The following is a 20015-nucleotide window of genomic DNA, read 5'->3' as shown; positions in this document are numbered from 1 at the left end:
GGTCATTCACAGCAGCACTCGGAGTACAAGCCCTTCCAGGATCTAGTTATTTGCTCGTGGTAAAGTTGCCTATTGAGGTATGTAGGAATTCCACGCATTTTGCAGACCGTGTAAAACGAGATTATGTAATAGACATCGTTCATTGACGAAATTTTCGCAGAAGTATGCTATGGAATAAATACACAAGGTGCAGTCAGCAGTGCCCAAACATGACTTAGTGAATGTATGCCGGAACGCAGATCTCTGCAAACCAAACCCTTCCTGACATCTGATACAGGGAAACGAGCCACATGTCTTCGAGGCCAATTTCGGCTCCCCAGATCTCGAACCTCTGTTTCTCTTGCGTGGCAAACTGTGAGTAGTATGTTAGCCAGCGAATTCACTTAGCATGTACACATAAAACAAACTTCTATAAATGTTCGAAAATGCTCCACGACAAGACGAGCGAGATCCAGCCGGGTCACAGCCAGTCCGTCCGGTTTTATCAGCTTAATGGATCCGGTAAACTCTTTGCTTGTTAGGGGATACCCAGGCCACTGCGTGTGAAAATGAATCAGTCCGTCTGACCTCCGTTGATGGCTGCTTACATTGATACTCAAGCTGATACTGTTCGGTAGTTTCCTTGACCTCGTTTGAATATCGCGCCAATCTAGAGGCCTGAGTCCGTCCACAATCCAAGTGTCGATGTCGCTCCGTTCAAGAAGAGACATCATGATACCGGTGCCCGGCTTTCTGCCGAGTAAGTCGAACGTCACGCGACCGATATCTGCCTTTGTGATGCCTCGCGGTTCGATGTGCATCTGAAGCTTCTTCTTCCGGACAACGTAGCACGGATCGAACGTCCTTTGGGGCACACGCGCTAGCTGGGCGGATACGTAGTCCCTTTCATGACAATACTGGGCTTTAGGATGGTCGGCCACCTCTTGCGTGTGAGTTGAACACCGAGGTTGACTGGGCAGGACACCATTGGAAGTATAGTCAGAACGTTCTTGGAAGTTGCGCGCAGATGTCTCAGCGAGGCGCGGGGAGCCCTCTCTGTCTCCAAGCGTTAGGAGCGTGTCACCGCGGCTTGAGACGACCGGCCTCGAGAGATAATATGGGACAAGGTAATTGTGGGTCGTTTGGTATATGGGAAGCCACGCCGCAGATTGTTTCGCGGGGCGTGTCGAGGGGTAGCCGTACGCTGAGGATGCTTTAGGCATTTGATGTATATCGTAAGGTGACAAAGCTTAGGAGTGGTTCGCGGCACTGGGTTACGTTTGCACAAACCTTTAAGTATGGTTTCCGAAAGTGGTCCTACGTTCGGGCAAAGCGACAACAGCCACTTTCTGACCAGACCGTTACACACACGCTGCCAGCTATAAATAATTAAGTACGGCATTCTTAAACAATGGTTTACATATCCTTGGTCAAAGCACAATTGGTGCTTATAATAAGCTTGTGGCGGTATCAATGTGGCGGTATCAACTATAATAAGCTTGTGGCGGTATCAACCCGTAGTGGCGGAACGGCCAATAGTCTCTGCATGTATCACAACAAACCTATTTTGCTGGTTTAGGAGTGTTTCGCTGTTGAACAACTCAGAGGGTACATGCACGAGCGAGCCTTCATATAAAATGAGTTGAATGAAGGACTTTCTGAGTCGTCCCGGAGTCGTAGTACCGCAACTTCTAAGGCGCCCGAACCAGCAAAAAGCACAAGAATGCCGTGATATACTTATCGTCATCTGAGGTTCGTGGATATGGTGCGCATTTGGCATGTAGCAAAGCACAGCACGTAGTGCAATCCGGCAGTAATGCCTCGGCGTGACAAACTAATCCACGAAACGCGGCGTTATACATCCACGTGCGCTGTGACCATCCGCGTCAAAGCAATGTCACTGGTTGGGAAACCATTGCATATACGCAGTCAAACCATATCTCAAGTTGTACCGTATGTTGGAACTTGAGATTGTGGCGAGCGCATGCCACCGTATTTGACCATGTTTGTAGTACCTTGCAGACTTTGCGCGAGCCGTCCTGTACGTTCCTTACGCGTTTGACAGAGCTCAGACAAACGCGATATATCTTCGTTGATCGTTCTCGCTTCGGGTCTCGGACGAACTTTAACACCGTATTCTTGGCTCCCTGTAGAAAACATGTTTTAGTCGCAAGCCACGACCCATGGGCATGATAACAGGACGCCGCTACCACGTCAACGGGTCGCCCAATATGAACGGGCCCGCTTGTTTCCCAATTCGTCGGTGGCTCGTTGGACAATGTAATCTGATCTCAGGATTTGTGGCTATAAGAAGGCGCTGAGTGTTCATATATATTACGCTTGGCTGAACTTCAACCATGCTGCCTTCGTGTTACCTGCTTCTTCGTTACCAACTAGGCTCCGTGATCAAACGATGTACCAGTGGCCACTTATCCATGATCTCCCCACCAATGAGCAACACCCTGAAGCGGCAGGACATCCTGTTGCCTCATCTTCCAAGTCAATACTCCAAGCAGAAGCTCCACAGTCCGGCGCCGAGATTCCTCAATATCGCGTTGTTCCCCAGCGTCTCCACAAACCGGACAGCTTGCTACCTTATACTCGTCCGGGTTTTGAAGGGATTGGTTCTGTCCGCTTCGACCGCGTCAATTCCACCGTCGGCTTTGGCGTTGGCCTAACTGGACTGCTCGATGGAAGCGCGTGCTTGAATGATCAAGACAAATGCATCTTCCAAGGCTCTGGAGAAGCACAGCTAACATTCCGGATTCTTGTGCGTGCATTGCCTCGCTTTGCATAACCTAGGCGAATTGACCCCTTGCCACAGTGGCCATCGTACCCGCACTTTGATTTTGGGCGAATCATCAACTTGAAGTATACTGAGGAGGGAAAGACGACGGTGCACCATGTGACGCGGCTGGAATTAGCCCGTATAATTGCCATATGCTTTGACGAATTCGTCGATGTAGGTCTTCAATTCTTTTGCAACGGTTGGCTCCGGCGCTAAATCGAACATGTGGCCCAATAGCAATGCAGGGGACATAAACTTGAACCAGTTCTACCTTCGGGCTGGCCGGGTGCTCAAGACTGCCATGTCGGTCAAGGAGGCCTCGAGTTGGAGGACCTCTTACTTGTGCAGCTTTATTATGTCGACGAGCATACATGGCAGGCAGAGTTCCGATATGCTCACTGATCAGATTTATGTTGACACCGTACAAATATCATAGGAATCTATATTGTTCCTGTCTCAGCCCCGCTTTGCCACTTAGATTCTTACACTCTTGTACGCATGTTCACATTTTCTTGAAACCTTAGGTTCTATTAGGAGACAAGAGGACGCATCTTAACTCGTCTCCGACTACGACTGTGAATGAGGCTATCCTCGAAGGAACAGCTGTACTGAGATCTCTCTTTGCGCGGCTGAGTGCGTTTTGACTTATGCGGGAGCTTATCATTCACAGTGGCAAGTCCCCGAAGAAGCGCTTCCATGTCCTTCATCTTCTGGCATGCAGGAGCCCCACTGCTTGTTTGACATTGTTCATAATACCCTGCCGCCGTCGCTCCTCGCAACGAACCTGGGAATGCAATGTCACGATACTTTGAGCGAGACCTGCGGGATGTTCTGCATGCAGTTCGCGAAGCGGCCTCACTGCTCGATGCTTCCCCGTCCTGACAGATGACCTCGGCACCTGAGGGCCATTATACTGCTTGACGCGAGTCCTCGAATATCTGAGAAGACTGCTCACGCATAGTGAAAAGGTTGACGACGACCATGACCTTCTTGCAACTGCTCACCAGCGTGAGTAGGCACAGTACGGGGCATGGAAAATACAGCACACATCAAAGACCAGAAGCTCGACACGGTCTCACAGGCACTTAACGGTAACGGCTGAGCGTAGCACAAGTGCGTGCAAGTGAAGTATGCTCGGAGACAGATTTCATGATCACATCGGCCATTGAGCCTCAGCCAAGTCCCGCCCATTCGCATTCTAGCAACCATGTATCCTACAACAACTCGCCAACATACCCGCCACCATTTAGTCGAGTTCGTCCAGCACAGTGCCCGAGCGCGCAAGCAGCTCCTCGCTGAGCGCCCGCGCGAACAGTGCATCGTCCTCGAGCCCGCGCCCGACGCGGATGTTCGCAGGGAGGGGCTTCAAAAGGTTGACCGGGGTCTTGTTGATGTTGCGAAGCGCCGCCAAGTCGAACGGCTCGCGCGCGTAGAGCTCGCCATCGAAGGAGCGCTCAAAAAGCGCGTCGTCGTCGAGCGAGCGCTGGGCGTGTGGCAGGGGCTTGAAGAGGTTCACCGGGGTCTTATTGATGCCGTCCAGCTTCTCCCAGTCGAGCGGCTCGCGCACGTAGAGCTCGCCGTCGAAGGAGCGCTCAAAGAGCGCGTCGTCGTCGAGCGAGCGCTGGGGGTGCACGACGGTGCCGATGCGCCCGAACCGGAACCTGTTCACCGGGAACCTGTTGACTGGGAGCCTCAAGATCGGACGGAGGCCGAGCGGCTCGCGCGCCATAAGCTCATCATCCATGCCCCGCGCGTAGAGCTCATCATCCATGCCGCGCGCGTAGAGCTCGTCCTCGATCGCACGTGCGAGCAATTGAATGTCCTCCCGCGATGCGATGTCTGAAGTGCTGTAGGAGACAAAGTCAGCATGCGCGCAAGACGGGCGACGAGTGACATACGGAACGATGGGCGAAGCGAAGACGGGCGCGATGGAAGCGACAGCGAGGAGCAAGGGGACAGTGGTGGTAGCACGCATAACGATTATTAGTATGGGGGTTCGTTGGATTAGACGTGAGTTGAGGTCGTAAATATAGAATGCAACAAAGGTCGTAAGAAGAAAAAAGCAAGGCTGCAGAGGGAACGTGGTCAGCGCCGCATGAATGTAGCACTTGAGGGAGGCCACTCACTAGCCAGTACCTGTACTAAAAGTCTCGTGGGCTCTGCGAAAGGGATGAGAGCTGAAGAGACGGCATGGAGGTGCGAGACCTCTTATACATGCCTGGGATGCGCGGCACGCCAATACCCCATGGCATGGCGATGGAGGCTAAATCGGCGAGAATCCGTTTCAGCGAAGCTTGGCTGTGGGCACTGCCATCAGCGCTGGCACCTGTTACATTCCTTGGTTGTCAATGATGTTTGCGATGTTGATCACATCAGACAGCGTTAGCAAGGCCTCTTGAAGGGGTGTGGTTGGCAGTATCGCTATGTATTTTGTGGATAGTAACGAGCTCAGCGACGGTTGGTCATCGTGCTTGGTGAGTTCTCAGGGCCAGAGAACCGCTCGAATTGAACGACGCCTATAAGCATAACCTCCACTTTTGCTGTACAATATTGATGAGGCGATGAGGGGCTATGACTTCAAGCGCGAGCGGCGTGGCACCGCTGAGTCCGTCGCGGCATTGAATTTGAATGTCGGCGAAGGTAGACGGCGCTGGAGAGATCGAGAGGTGGCCAGATCAACACCTCGCGAGCTCCTCCATGTGTGGGACAGTGATCATGATCAACGAGCTTCACCACGAGATTTGAGATGCCTGGGATGTGTCTAATGGCATCCGCATCCTGTGACGGTCGATTCACTGTTCTCGCTGGTGACAACTGATCGGAACTCCGCAAGCCGACCCAGCATCGATTCGCCTTCGATGATTGCATCGAATTTCCGGCAACAGGCCTGCATCCCCGTAGGTAGTCGCCACTACATATGTTTGGGTGGACCGCTGATGAACGCACGAAGATCGAACTGTCTTTAACATGCATATGGGGAGATACCTCCAGCGTCTAGAGATATTTCCCTGAAGGGGCGCTTACACGTGTCACGCCCACTGTCAGGTTAAGAGTTGCTTCCCACTACGTTAAAGAGGCTCATTATGATCTTCTTTGGGCTCATGGAACACGCTTCTCTATGACCAGGCGGAAGAGGGTGGGAAAATATGTACTCTGAGTCGGCTTGATTGAGTAGCGATTGAGATTAGATAAGACTGAGCGATCATAGAGGTGTACAGACCTGGTCAACTCCACCGTTGTTGTGCGGGAGTATCTGTTCGGGTTTTGAAGGTGCAGCTATACGGGGAATACCTGCCACCTGTATCTTGCCTGTTGGTCGTCTCACCATATGCGAGCGCAGTGCTTCTCGACAGCGCTTTGAGCCTCGCAACCTCATTTGCCACATCAGTCTCCGTCTTCTCACTCCCCCAAGCTTGCGCGATGCTCGACTGAACCGATCTTCACCATCAGACAAATGCTCGACGATGCATGTCACGGATATATATCAATGCAGTTCAGTGTTTGGGGAGCAGCGCGTATCGTACACAAACAACGAGATATCAAGCACCGAGAGCTGAGCGAAGTAGATCATACATACGGGCGTGACGAGCACAACGGGGGAACAAATCGCAGTACACGCTGAACGCGATAGTGACATAGCGAATGAGCAGAGCAGATAAACAAATAGCAACAGAGAGCGGGTCATAGGACAGCACGGAGGAATGAGCTGCAGTACACACTGAACACGATAGTAGCAGACCAAACGAGCAGAGAGAGCAGCCACAGTACGTACAGAGCACACAAAACAGAAGACGAGCAGCGGCGCGAAACCCAAGAAAATAGCAATCGAACGAAAAACGACATCGGGCGAAGGGAGTCAAGGGCGAGAATCGGACCTGCCGAACCTCCTGTCGCACAGAACGACGGAGTAATGAAGATGGACCGGGTATGTCAATCAGCACCGATAGAGGCCAACATCCGCCCGGGGTCGCGTCTGGGGAGGACATTGGTGGGGCGTCCTGAGGGCGTGGTATAGGGATGATCGCAGGACGCATGTGCGCAGATCGGGTGGTATTGAGATAGATGGAATGGCGGGATGCCGTCGAACGACGTAATGGCGCAAAACGGAGATGACGGGGATTTGAGAGTAAGTGAGCGCAGGACTCTTCAGGACATATATGCGGGACAATGCACGAATGTGGTCGAGTTGTGAGTTGGTGAAAGGGGCCTTTCTCCGCGCCCAGTACGAGCGAGGGACCCCTAGAATTTGTCCTCGTCATCTTCATCTTCGTCTTTGTCTTTATCTTCATCCTCGTCTTTGTCTTTGTCTGCGTCTTCATCTGCAGACACTGGTCGTCAATAATCATTGCACCAATGCCAGCTCAGTATGCATGGTACCTGATGGAAATTCCCCACTAATGGCCCGGACATGACGTTTATGACCCTCCCAAATCCTATGGGCAAGACGTGTCCGTCAGAGCTGCAGTGAAGACGTCACACAGGTACGCACTGCCCAATACCCCGTGCAGCCAGCTTTGGTAAGCATGCGTCCGCCATAGCTGCCGCCCGGGAGATATCTATCGATTCATTCGCATTATGAAAAATGATCCGGACATGTCTAAGTTTGTCAAATGACGTTTCGGAGAGAGCAGCATCGAGAGAGGGGAGGTCAGGCCACAACTCGGCAAGGTCTGCATCATCCTTGACGTTAAAGGCCACTTCGATCCAAAAAATGCGTGCTGGCTGGGATGTGACCTGGCGAAGAAGCTCTAGTAGAAGAGCAAGCCATGAACTGCCCTCATGGGTGATATCGACTGGACAGACAAGGGACGAGAGATGTGTATTCGCCGAAATATCAAAGCAACAGGCTAGAGAGACAGTGTGTTATCGTGTGTAACCTGGAGAGGACCATGTCATGGGAGCGCACCTGTTCTCGCAGCTGCATATGTGGATGCCTCGTTGAGCAGCGGTAAGCTGTCTTGTGGGAGTACTCGGAGGTCGAGTGACAGCAGTGATTCGCCAGCATCCTTGACGAGCCTATTAAAGGGGGCATTTATGCCCGTCGCTACATGTAAGGACGTGGACAGCCAAGCAGTGATATGATCGAGGTGACGACTAGCACCAGATTGAATGAGGACATCGACGAGGTCACGCACAGACTGGGGATCAGAGCATAGGGAGAAGTCCTTGCCCAACCTTATACTTCTGAATCTCGATAGGATGCCAGGGTGCGGAGTGACATCTGTGGGGTTCAAGCCATGTCCCGAGAACGTGCATGGCCCTTTGATCTCGAGTGCAATGAGGGTGGGAAGGGCACAAAGCAAGCGTCCAAAGGCAGCAGCCGTCGGAAGCGTCACATCCCACAAGTCCAGAAACCTGATATTTCGCCATGGAGATGCCTCGAGGGGTGGCACAGTTTGCGCCAAAAACACGTGAAGCAGCCCAGCCGAGTCCGTTGCTGGGCGTGGATCCAAACCGGGCATAACCTTTGTCAGGCTCGGAGCAGACAGCAGGCGCAAGGCGGAGAGCGTCCGGGCATCGACGGCAGTCTCCACGATCTTGACACCATCGAGGTAAAGCAGTTTCAATTCAGGGAAGGTGCAGACGAGGCGCCAAAACGTCAGGACCGAAGGGAATGTGACGTCATAGAGGTGAAGGTCGGTGATGGGGAAGCAGCCCAAATCAAGAAAGAGGGAACGCAGATGGAAGTCGTCCACCCGCCACTCCGCTCTCTCGATCTTTAGCGTCCCTACGCGTGACCATTTTCCCGCGAGCCTCGCAGCGAATGGTGTGGGATCGGAAGCCGCTCACCATCACGCAGTCCTCCCTCGATGTGCACTTCGCCTGGTCCCTGCCAGCGCTGCTTCAGATTGAAGCTCAAAACCTCCTCCCGCGTCCTAAATGCCATTTCCTTTGGAATGTACCTCCACGCTGTCTCCCTGAGCAAGCCTCTGCTGGACCATGCGCACTCTTCCAACGCATCGTATTCGCGTGCTGCGCAGAGCTCATCGACGATTAGCAACCAGATCTCCACTGGGAGAGGCCGAAGCATCGCTCTTCCGACGTCGGTCCCCCGAACAATGGTAGGCAGCAGCGCCGTCCCTTAAATGATATGAGATGATGGTACGCCTCAGGAGCACAAGAAGCGGAACTCGGTCCCTCTAACTCACGCTATGTTCCTTGATACCCTCCGCGACGTCCGAAGCGAGTTAGTGATTGCTGCAGGCCATGTATCTCTCCCCTTTCGGCGAGAGGAGGTCAATGAATGTTTGACAGAGCGAAGGAAGAGGACGTGGTAGATTTGCGCATCCTCGCCCTCCTTGCAGGATATTTGAAATGCTCACGAAGCGCTGCCTCGTGCCCTTCAATATGCTGTGCCTGCAGACCCGTGCGATGCACAGAGATCTGCATGGATAAGGCCATGAGGCTGAAACCTGTTGTGAAAGACGGCGTGAGATCATCAGCTTCTCGATATCCACCTTGTGCACACCGTCCCACGAACCCCGCTGCGAACACGTCCGAATATTCAATGACCCTTCCAAATATCGCTTGTCTTCCTGCTGCTGGTCTTCTTCCGTGACAGCGCAACACCTCAGTTGGCCTGGGCAACACATCACGATTGTGCTTCACGCCAAAGCCGTGGATAGTTTGCTGCCTGATCCGGCAAGCATGTTTGCCAGGCGCTGAAATGACCACTCGGGTTGCCTCATGTTCATAACCTATTAGACGCTCTCTGGGAGGATGTCCCGAAACAGCAGCGTGCGATAACGGTGTAGCGACCTGGACAGTGCCGCCGCTGTTGCCGGGAATGTCCGTCTAGGTCACGATCAGCATATGCAGGACCATGCATCGGTGTAGACACCGGATCCAACGTGGTCGAGCCGAGCTCCCCCGCCTGAGACTGCGCGATACTCAACGTCGCAAGTCTTGGTCCAGCCCGCGTGTTGGAATTGACTGAGTTTATATTATTTAACAGACGAATCCTTGATACCGTGGTCGATATTGCATGTCATGCGTATGTAGACACAGCTCAGTGGTTCCGAGAGAAGCACTTCTTGCATATAAACAAGATATATTGAGCGCCTCCAGGTAAACAAAGAGGGAGAAAATACGTCCAAGCGAGACGAGCAGAGCACGGGAGCGAGTCGCAGTGGAGTGCCGTGGTAAGAAACATCACAGCAATAGAACATGAATGACATCATGCGTAGTATGGTCGTGCGCGCGACCATAGCGATGGCTACATCGACGATCGAGGTTGAGCGGATCTGCAGGCCCAAGAAACATGCGAGTATGAGACCGCCCCTTGTCGAGATCGAACTGGCCCCCCAGTGTGGGTTGTAGCGAGGGTTGACGCAAACCCTGGACCATAGATCGGCGAGATGGTGCCATCGTGGACAATGTAAAGCGCGCATGTATGTGGAAGGGGGGGGATCGTGACATCTTTGACAGCGAAGATCGAGCAGCCTAAGGAGAGCGCATGAGCGCACCGACAGCGCAGAATGGTGAAAAATATATAGAATAAAAGCGGACAGGATCTCCTGAGATGATGCAAAGACGGACGGTCATGAAGTCGTCGACGACCGGAAGGGATAGGCCAGCATCATTCGTCAGATGATCCTGGATGAGCCCATATCGTGATCTGACAGGACCAAAGGTACATTTATATCACTTAGCTGTGTCGGCGCGCAATAATCCATGTCGTCTTCGAGCTATGACATCGTATTGAGCAGTACCAGGTTATCATTGCGGGCGGACCCTATATCAACACGAATATGGTGTTGCTCAGTATACGCACAGGGAGTTCAAGGGTCAGTAGGATATGCCTGCAACCAGTCCATTTGAACCGCGCCAGCCGTCCCGTATCGATGACTGTGGATCATTAGTTGTTCATAGCCATGATATCGACATTGGCGGGCGTCCAGAGTGGAGACACAACAACGGGTGTGTAGAGGCTCGCCATACCGTGAGCACCTTCCAGCACCCGGAGTACTTCACAGACGTCATTCGGCTGCTAGCTGTTTGACGAACGCATCAATGTTGCTCTCGCCGAACTCCGAAGTGCGACGCAATCTCAGACAGCCTGCCCATCGACTGACGGCCATGTGCTGTCCCCGCCACTGTCTAAGGCCTGGTGTTCAGTCGGCAGCCAGGGGTCAAGCAGCGCGCCGCGCACATAGTTGGACCGCATACGTCCACGAGCGCATCCAGCGTCCAGAGGATCCCAATAACCTACAAATGGAGCTTCCCAGTCAGATGCCTGCCAGTGAGCGGAGCGAACTGATAGAAGCGCACCACGTTCTGGTTGCTCAGCACGGTGTTCCACCACTTTCCCCTCTCAAAGTTTGTCCGTTCAGCGGACGTATAGATGCGAGTAACTAGGATCTTCTTGCTCGTTTCCATGGCTAACCAGTTCAGTTGCAACAAGGCCGCGGCATTGAGATGTCTAAGCACGAGAGCACAGCGACCAGACAGAGTAGTTGCCCTAGCGCGTATGGGACGTGGCTGTGCGACATATAGACTCCCAGATGGCAGCAGACACTAGCATCCACCGATTGTGGACGAATTTAAAGGTATACGAGGACGATTTGGCCGAGGACAACGCCCACCGTGACCCATGGGGACAATCATGTGCGTCTTGACACTGGCAAGCGAAGATTTTCTTGCTATAACGAGGCGATGCGTGGTACAGACAGCTTAAAGATTGTCACGTCGCCGACAGAAGGTGTAAGAGTAGGAGAGGAGCATGCATCAGGCAAAAAAGAGGAGTTTTCGTGGGACCTTTGCACCCGAGCTTGACTGACACGACAAGGGCGGTCCGGCGTCTGTGATCGGAGACGGCGTGGGAACTTGCACAATCATCCTCCGTGATTGACTCGGAATTACTCTTCCACGCAGGTTGGCTTGTTTCCTGAGAGCAGAGGAGACAATTCCTTCAACCTGCGCCGGCTCCGGATATCCTTGTCTGACGTCTGCTATCCAACGCGCTGTCTCACGGTAAGCTCGGTATCATTGGCCGATTGCCGTGTTCCTGCCACCCGGTATATCACGCATGTGCACAAATAGAGGCAACCAACGCGTATCCTGTACGTACAGGGCGGTGACACGCGCTCTCGGCGATTGAATCATCGGAATGTCCAGTGGAAGATGTCGACTTGAAAAGGCATGCATTAATGCGAATGCGAGAAGAACATCACTGGCAGGCGGAATGTCAGTCGGAAGTCGAGTCAGTACCGAGCATGCTGGTATCAGCATTAAGAATTTGTGGCAATACGGCGGCGCAAGCGCTGTCTGACGACAGATACTAACAACATACAGCATTTCAGTCCATACTTGCAGATTATCTTCACAGTGCAGCTCTTGTTGCGCGCATAAAGGCTACTGGGTATATTCCGATATGATAGATCAAGGCTGGATTGACGAGTATCACTGATAAGATAAATGCCAACATCGAATACACGTGATAGAGCAAGGAGGTTGTAGCAAGCGCATCATGCTCCTTGGTCCAAGGCCAGACCCCATAGTCCATCGTGTTCCACGGCGCCCCTCCAGATGGCATGCTCAGCCACAGCCGTCCACTTTTCAAGGCCAGGACCTTGAGCCCGTTGCTGAATTACGCGGAGGTATCACGATGATGCACAACAAGCAAGCAAGAAATCAGATTGAGACATAAGCTATGTGTGACACCACAGGTGCGCGTAGAATTGACGCGTGAGTCGTGCCGCGGGATGGGACTGGAAATGTGGCGTTGGGTCCCGGGTAGAGGGGATCGGCGTCGTGGGACGCATGGGTCCTGACAAACAAGGTGTGGAAAGTGCCGGCGATGAGTTGGTTGTGGTGGTGTCGTGGCGCGGCGAGGATGATTGCACGCGCGCCGTCTGAAAGGTCCAGCATATGCACCATCGAGAAATCCAAAAGCAATAGCACAGGTCAAGGATATCGCAGAGAGCTGCGTGCGTCATTGTCAAGCCTCTAAGGCGCGCTTTTCAACTTTAGTCTGTAGAGTAAAATATGAGAGTTTACGCAAAGGGCTTAGTGAGAGGTAGGGACGTACTTGAGGATGTCTCGCTCACATAGCACGGGCATACGTGCTCGAAGAACCTCCGTCCAAGAGGCGTCGTCGACGATAGCCTGTGAGCTTAATCGACACATGATCGTGAAGCTTGTAAGAGGCTCAGAGAGGGAACCGGCAACTACATCATCCATTTTGGCGCAAAAATGTTCGCCGAGCTCAGATAGGGCTAAAGCTGTCCGTCGAGAGTCCATGGGAATAGAGAAGTCGATGGTAATGCCGATCGCATGTAGCGAGGTAGAACGAAGGGTGGATAGAGAAGAGACGATCCAGTCGTAGTGAGCGAAGTCGGGATTCACGGTAGCAGTGAGCATCAGTTGTCTGAGGCTTGTATTCATCGACAGATCGACTCCTAATCAAAGAGGTGTTACAACTGCGAGCTCAGCTGAGAGGAAGTATGGCGCAACAAACCATGAGGTTCCGATGCCGCATCGGCGTCGCGTGGGGGGATACCAATATTCAGCCGGAGAATACGGAGCGAGTGTCCAGTATCCTTTAGGAGCCGTTGTATGTAATGTATCTGGGACTTCCGAGTAGGAGCGCATGTACCGTCATCCGTGATGGTGATGTTGCTCAGGTCTGAACAAACTCGAGCAGAAGTCAAAACACGCGCGATCTCTGTCCAGGAGGGGCCGTGAAGCCAGAGCTTGAAGAGCCGCGTTTCTGGAGCCCACTTCTCTGCAGCCAAAGGGTCGGTGCACTGAGGTCGAGCGAAGTCTACGGGCCAACATCGCAGTCGCCTGAGCTTTGGAAGAGAGGATAAGAGGCGGCGGAATGTTACGATGGATGGTAGTGTAACGTTCTCGAGTCGCAGGCCGGTGAGGAAGGAGAAACCTGACGCAAGATCGTGGAATACATCATAGGATAGATCTTGAGGCCGTAAGACTGCATTGAAGATCTTGAGATCCTGGAGGCGCGTCCATCGCCCGGCTAACATCGCAAGAAACACGCTCAAGTGTGGGACCGGCTGCTGCTCGTCGTCTCGACTTCCGCCGTATATTCGCACCTTGCGAGGTCCTTTCCAATGATGTCCGCGCTGCATGGAAAACTCTAGCACATCGTCTCTGCTCCGCATCCTAACCTTTTCGGGGAGGAGTTGTAGACTCTGGCGTCGCCAATTCCTGCAGACCTGGGTACAAATCTGCAAGGTGTGATACTGTCCATACAAACAGTCGATGATGCGTTCCCAGATTTCGGGGGGAAGTCTTCGCAATGCCATTGGCCAGGCAAGGTATCAATGTGTGGACTTGTCGAGGACTCGGTTTTCCGTAAGAGTCTGGCAGAGGGTTAGGGTTGGCCCTGGACCCTCGAACACGCTCCGTCTTATCAGATCAAAATACACACCAGACAAAGTCTTTGAACACTCGAATCACGCTCTACTGATACCACGCGGGAAAGTGAAAAAAGTAATAAATTTCCAACTCGTAGACGTAGATGGGTAGATGGATTGACAAGAAACGTTGACGCCGTATAGAGAATATAAAACTCGATTTAAAAAAAGAAAAGTTGAGTAGGCACTGCAAGTGTACATGGAACCCTAGGTCTATCGTTTACGCTTGGTCTACTGGCACTGCGACTTCCTCAGGGGGCGCCGCAAGGGGTGCCGCAGGGAGTGCCAAAATAGCATCACTCACTTTCCACGACAGTAACACGTTGTCCTCCGAGTAAGAAACAACACGCAACCCATCCACAGAGAACCGAATACAGGTGACGGTGTCCTGATGACCCAAAAATTGTGCCACACGATCCCCAGTATCGGTGTTCCAGATATTGATCGCATTGCCGTGGCCGCCTGCCGCGACATACTTGCCATCGAGCGTGAACGTCGTTGCGGTTTGCAGATCGAGGCCACCCTCTATCACCCGGACTCGCTCGCCCGTGAATGAGTCGTTGACTCTCGCCATCATGTCCGTGCCGGCGGTCAGCACGTACTGGTCGTCTGGCGAGAACATCGCCTGCCGGACCACGCCTGCCTTTTCGTCGATCGTGACGAAACAGTCGCCAGATACCGCGCTCCACACCTTCGCTTTACCGTCGTCAGAGCCCGTCACAATGCGGCGGCCGTCGGACGAGAACGACATTGCGTGAATCACGCCCATGTGGCCGTGAAGAACGGAAAGTGCTGCACCGTCCTCGGTGCTCCAGATACACACGGTACTGTCGGCGCTTGCGGACACGAAGCGGGTCCCATCCGGCGAAAACCCGACTTTCATTACCATTGCGTCGTGGTGCCCTTCAGCGAGCTTGCTTCCATTGGTGAGGGACCACAGGCGCACAGTGAAATCGACGGACCCAGAAACGAGAAGCTCTTTGTCGGGCGAGAACGCCACGTCCTTGATCAGGTTCGTGTGGCCCTCGAGCGTGATTTCACGTTCTAGGCTCGGTACGTGGTGTACGATGATGCGCTTGTCGCGAGAGCCAGTGGCGACGAGGGTTCCGTCCCGGGAGAATGCGATTGCTGTGATGATGTCTTCGTGACCGGGCAGTGGATTCATAACCTCGTTATCCCAGGTGCATGAGATGGACCCTTCGAAGCCCGCCACAGCGAACTGGCTATTTGGAGAGACTTCTAGGGCAATGAGCATCCCTGCCCCCTCAGGAGGCACGAGCTCGACGAACGCGTGTGGTGCTGCTGCTGCTGCTGCCATTAGCTTTGAGGATTCCTCGGTGTGGTCAGGTTGGTGAGGAGGGTGGCCCTCTTCCGATGATGGTAGAGTCCCTCTCTGCACGTGATCGTTGGCCTTATTATGACCGGATGTGGCTGACCGATCATCACGTCCACCGACTTCCCCTGCAGCGGTTTGTAGAGTGGAGGATTCGTGGATGGGGGCGTCGGAACTCGGGTTGGAGTCGAGCTGAGCGACGGGAACTGAGAATCTGAGCTGATATTGGGCAACCGTCTCATCGTCGAAGGATAACATTCCGACTATATGATCGGTAAGTGACAGAAATACGAGACAGCGAAAATGACTGACGTCCGTTCTCGTTTACTTCGATCTGAGGCTGAGATTCCTGAAGGAATGTGGGGATATCGTCGGGGATATCACTATCCTACTCGAAACTTTGAGCGATGTTGTCATCCTTTAGGACCACACACTCACCTTGCACAGGAGGCGCAGATCAAAGTCGCTCGCTATTGCGCTGGTTGCTTCTGGCACATGCTGAATCATAAGTCAACGACTCTTGTCACGTCAAGCAATAGCGAAGCAACCTGCCTCAAGAATGTAATCGAGAACTTCGCCCACAGGATCATATGGCTGCATATATTATCCAGGAGGTATATAATACGCACAATGAAGATCACAGACCTTCGCATTCGATGGGACTTGCTCTATCTCAAAGTCGTTGTCGTCATCCGGGGGACCAGTATCGGGATCTTTTGGCTCAGCGGCCGCTTTCAAGATGGTGGGGAAGATCCTGAGGCGTTTCTTCATCTTGTAGTAGTGCATGAAGATGCATTGATTGTACTTCAGCGCGCTTTTGTTCTTGTGCTGATCTCCTGTACCCTTCTCTGTCGGTGGGCCGGATCGCGAGATGTACCCTGAGTCATGCGTCTGCGTCAATGAGCCATTCACCGACGCCTGCACGATCGATCCAAAGTCTCCCTCCAGTGACAGCTGTGCGCTCTTCTCCCGATGTCCTGCCACCGCGGTCACTATCCATCGCTTGGCTTTCACCCAACCTCTGACGAAAACTATGTCTTCTTCAGTCTTCTCCGTACCTTGCTCTAATGCAAATTCATGCCATGACGCCAGATTCTTCCACATGTAATTCTTGATTATCCGGTCGCTTTGTACCTCTTCACTTACGGCAGGGTCTGGGAGGACAAGCATCGCTCCTTGCTCCTGCTTGCACTTGAAATTACAGCTTATGCCCGCGTTGGCCCTTATCAACGCGATGATCGTGTCAGTCTGGCACGCTGACGGGAACATGTACCACTTACGATCCTCCTCCGACTTGAATCTGAACATCGTATAGACTTGAACTATGCAACGTACTTGCGCGGATTTCGCACTCTCTGCGCTCACTCCCAAATCGCTTGATTGAGAGCGGTTGGAAGTCCTCCGGTAGACCATACGTGACGTCGATCGGCTCAGCTCGGGTTGCGTTGAACAGACGATGAAAAGCACCGTCAATCATGATCCCCACATCTGCGACTTCGACCTCGCCAGCTCTCCCGGGCTCTGGATACCAGAGCGGATGGCCAAGGCCTAGCTTGAAAAGCTGTCGCATGTAGACATCGGATGGTTTTAGGACTGACATGGCATCGAGGAGCGAGGACAAGGACGACCGGGGGTGTCGGTAGTTAAGATGAGTCCTGAACCAATTCAGATTACACAGTAACGAGCGCCAGGTGGCTGTGACGCGATACGCATCGTGTGGTACACGCGTGTTAGCATTTAGGGTAGTCTTAGTGTCCTCAGTGTCCAGTACTTCCGCGAAACAACAGATGTGCAGGGGTCGTGAGGTCAAGTCGACACAGAACAGTTGAACTCGATAGCAGTTGTCCGATGGCCGTCGCAATTGTGTACACGGAAGAGAGGTATATGTATCCTTGATGAAGCATAGTGCCAATATAGCTGGCTGCCACGAGTTGTTCGCGACATAGGAATTTTTCGCATATTATAAGGCTTGAACACCCTAGAGAGTGTATCCTCCGGTCGCGAGGAATCAGTGGAAATGGGGATGGGCAACCCCTCCAAGGAAACTGACCGTTTAGTAAGCAAGATCGGGCTAATAATCTGGGCAAGCTGTTTTGCAGCGCGCCGTGTCCCAGCTTGTTCGCGTACGTCCTCCACAGCTGCTGTTGAAACGCGCTGACCCACGCGGTCAGGAACGAGCTCGAAAGCTCGGGCGCGCGAGTAGCCGGGGGCCGGAGGCCCCTATCGTAGTATAGACCCGGCGCGATGTACATACTGCACTGTCATGAGTTGGCATATGATCAGCATATATACCTCTGGTCAGATGTCAAGCCAAGCTTGACATCTGACCAGAGGTATATATGCTGATCATATGTCAACTCATGACAGCAGCACTATTGAAGTATATATATATAATTACAGAATTATAGAATTGTAGTACCTCTTCATACTCACGCTTTCTAGAAGTGTTTTTCCCCAGCGTTCTTTGATGCGACCCCGCCATACACCCACAGGTGTGCTGTCCAAAAGAGAAAATAACTCATTTCACCTCCACCCATCAACACAAACTAAATTCCTTGCACCCACAGGTGGGTGTATATCAACACCAAAGTTCTCTCAAAATATATTCATGACAATTATGCAATGTATTTTAGAAGCTGGTTGTCATGGTCGTCACATACCGGTCGTCGGTCGCACTCTGGCCCGGTCATGCTCGCGATGACCAAGTACCCACGTGGAAGCTGAGTAACAACAAGGCAGAAGACTCGTATATAGAAATGCAGCATGGATACAAACCGACTGCTTACTGTATGTACCATAGCACAGCCCCATCGCTCATGTATATAAGCTGCGAGTATTCACTCGGGAATCCTCGCAGAGTTAACACCAGTAATTCTACCTCATCATATTCTCTCTCTCTCGTGCATCTCGTCCTCGACTCAATCACTCGAAGACCGGCGCTCTGCCATTAATATCATATACTACTTCTCTTCTACTGAGGACTTCTGTCATGAGTTGGTACGGCGTCTAGCCGTTTTTTAATTTTTTCCTTTTCGCGGGCTCGAACCCGCGACCTCTGTACTACATACCCGATATGGACACATCACTATCTACTGTACGATTAGATTAGATGGGATGGCAGTGCGCGGCACAGCTCGGGCTCTGCTGACACAGCCTCTCTGACTCACCGGCCCCCGGGGCCACGTCAGCATGCTGCGCACAGACCAGCTGCGCACGGACCAGTGCGCACAGCCTCCCCTAAACCTCCCCTGTATATAAGCCGGCCTCTGCTGCCCTAGGGACCTCAGTTTCGACCTCTTGTCCCTAGGTCAGTAAGCCCTCATTTGTATCCTTTACTTACCTTTACTAACTAATACATTTCTTGTCCCTAGCCTTAGGTTTGAGCTCTGCTCACCATCGCTTCGGTAAGACCCAGTCGAACGCCCCCAGCATCCTCTGTCTGTGTTTCCCCAGTCGCTTGACCCTAAGTCATGACAACTTCGGCTCTCGGTGCTGCGTTCCTCACGCCGTACCTCGCACCCTCTCGTAGTCCTTACAGTTTGACTCTTCCCCCAACGAGTTGAACCTCCTATTTGTTCGTTCATCAAACCTTCCCAATTTGGCAACTCCTGTCATTCGATCGGGCCCTTTGTCAGCCTTTTATCCTTCTGCTCTCTACCCCTCACCATGTCTCAAGACTCCGAGATGAACCTTGCAGAGTTCCACGACCCTCTCACTGGCACCACACCAGCTCCTAACCCAGCAACACCAGCATTCAATGTTGAACCCGGCCCGGAAAATTCACCCGCACTTCAGGCACTCGCTCAGGCTGTCAATGCAATCTCTGGGCTCGCTACTGCCCAGACAACATTTGCGACCAATCAACAGGTCATTCAGGAAGCCATCGCGCACCTCATGGCTTCCATGCAGATGCCAGGCACCAATCGCGCGTCTGTGCCTCCGGGTAGCATTCGCTTCCATGACCCATGCACATTCAATGGTACGCCAGCTGCTGTCAAACCATTTCTCACTGATCTGCGCAACGCAATCCATCTCCAGCGCCGTTCCCTTGTCACTAACTATGACAAGAGCATCTACATGTCTACCTGGCTTGAGGATGGCTCGCCCAAGTCTTGGTTCTGGGCCATCGAGAAGACTCAACCCGACCTTCTCAACCATCACGAGGAACTTATTGAAGACTTCTGCAAGCATTTCGGAGACTCCGACTTCATCAACAGTCAGATGACCAAGATTGAGAATCTCAAGCAGCGTGTCGCAACTTGAGGTCAAGCGACTGGAGAAAACCTGAAGGCTGGGGGTGTCTGACTGATTCTCACCGAAGCAATGATGAGCAATGCTCAAACCTAAGGCTAGGGACAAGAAATGTATTAGTTAGTGAAGGTAAGTAAAAGATACAAAGGAGCTTACTGACCTAGGGACAAGAGGTCGAAACTGAGGTCCCTAGGGCAGCAGAGGCCGGCTTATATACAGGGGAGGTTTAGGGGAGGCTGTGCGCACTGGTCCGTGCGCAGCTGGTCTGTGCGCACCATGCTGACGT

At 52.7% G+C, this 20015-nt stretch overlaps 8 protein-coding genes across 8 annotated transcripts; 2 read left to right on the top strand and 6 right to left on the bottom strand.

The window, feature by feature from the left end:
* Positions 1-214: 214 nt before the first annotated feature.
* Positions 215-1202, bottom strand: POSPLADRAFT_1160581 (hypothetical protein; the record flags this gene model as incomplete). Its single annotated transcript, XM_024487568.1, has 2 exons — positions 215-352; positions 588-1202. 2 exons carry the CDS (start codon positions 1200-1202, stop codon positions 215-217), a joined length of 753 nt encoding a protein of 250 aa, XP_024333147.1.
* A 1190-nt stretch (positions 1203-2392) lies between these two features.
* POSPLADRAFT_1037617 (hypothetical protein) lies at positions 2393-2983 on the top strand (the record flags this gene model as incomplete). The annotated part of the gene is made up of 2 exons (XM_024477241.1): positions 2393-2749; positions 2804-2983. 2 exons carry the CDS (start codon positions 2393-2395, stop codon positions 2981-2983), a joined length of 537 nt encoding a protein of 178 aa, XP_024333146.1.
* Positions 2984-3729: 746 nt separating this feature from the next.
* On the bottom strand, positions 3730-4931 carry POSPLADRAFT_1042033 (hypothetical protein). The gene is made up of 3 exons (XM_024478017.1): positions 4894-4931; positions 4666-4835; positions 3730-4614 (listed from the first exon to the last, which is right to left on the bottom strand). Exons 2-3 carry the CDS (start codon positions 4740-4742, stop codon positions 4014-4016), a joined length of 678 nt encoding a protein of 225 aa, XP_024333145.1. The 5' UTR covers positions 4743-4835; positions 4894-4931; the 3' UTR covers positions 3730-4013.
* A 2075-nt stretch (positions 4932-7006) lies between these two features.
* On the bottom strand, positions 7007-9169 carry POSPLADRAFT_1160601 (hypothetical protein; the record flags this gene model as incomplete). Its single annotated transcript, XM_024487571.1, has 6 exons — positions 7007-7086; positions 7145-7200; positions 7257-7614; positions 7674-8495; positions 8558-8848; positions 9091-9169. 6 exons carry the CDS (start codon positions 9167-9169, stop codon positions 7007-7009), a joined length of 1686 nt encoding a protein of 561 aa, XP_024333144.1.
* Positions 9170-10817: 1648 nt separating this feature from the next.
* POSPLADRAFT_1062843 (hypothetical protein) lies at positions 10818-11146 on the bottom strand (the record flags this gene model as incomplete). The annotated part of the gene is made up of 3 exons (XM_024481567.1): positions 10818-10874; positions 10937-10975; positions 11039-11146. The coding sequence occupies 3 exons, from the start codon at positions 11144-11146 to the stop codon at positions 10818-10820; spliced, it is 204 nt and encodes a 67-aa protein (XP_024333143.1).
* A 2381-nt stretch (positions 11147-13527) lies between these two features.
* Positions 13528-14037, bottom strand: POSPLADRAFT_1099444 (hypothetical protein; the record flags this gene model as incomplete). The annotated part of the gene is made up of 1 exon (XM_024483181.1): positions 13528-14037. A coding segment is annotated over one exon (510 nt), but the record flags the coding sequence as incomplete, so codon positions are not given.
* A 328-nt stretch (positions 14038-14365) lies between these two features.
* POSPLADRAFT_1160476 (hypothetical protein) lies at positions 14366-16582 on the bottom strand (the record flags this gene model as incomplete). Its single annotated transcript, XM_024487550.1, has 5 exons — positions 14366-15741; positions 15791-15866; positions 15917-15966; positions 16027-16072; positions 16124-16582. 5 exons carry the CDS (start codon positions 16580-16582, stop codon positions 14366-14368), a joined length of 2007 nt encoding a protein of 668 aa, XP_024333141.1.
* A 2562-nt stretch (positions 16583-19144) lies between these two features.
* On the top strand, positions 19145-19572 carry POSPLADRAFT_1037614 (hypothetical protein; the record flags this gene model as incomplete). The annotated part of the gene is made up of 2 exons (XM_024477240.1): positions 19145-19457; positions 19547-19572. 2 exons carry the CDS (start codon positions 19145-19147, stop codon positions 19570-19572), a joined length of 339 nt encoding a protein of 112 aa, XP_024333140.1.
* Positions 19573-20015: the final 443 nt, after the last annotated feature.

Source organism: Postia placenta, assembly GCF_002117355.1.
Source record: "Postia placenta MAD-698-R-SB12 unplaced genomic scaffold POSPLAscaffold_24, whole genome shotgun sequence".
Classification (NCBI taxonomy): domain Eukaryota; kingdom Fungi; phylum Basidiomycota; class Agaricomycetes; order Polyporales; family Adustoporiaceae; genus Rhodonia; species Rhodonia placenta.
This window is presented reverse-complemented; position numbering and strand designations above follow the sequence as displayed.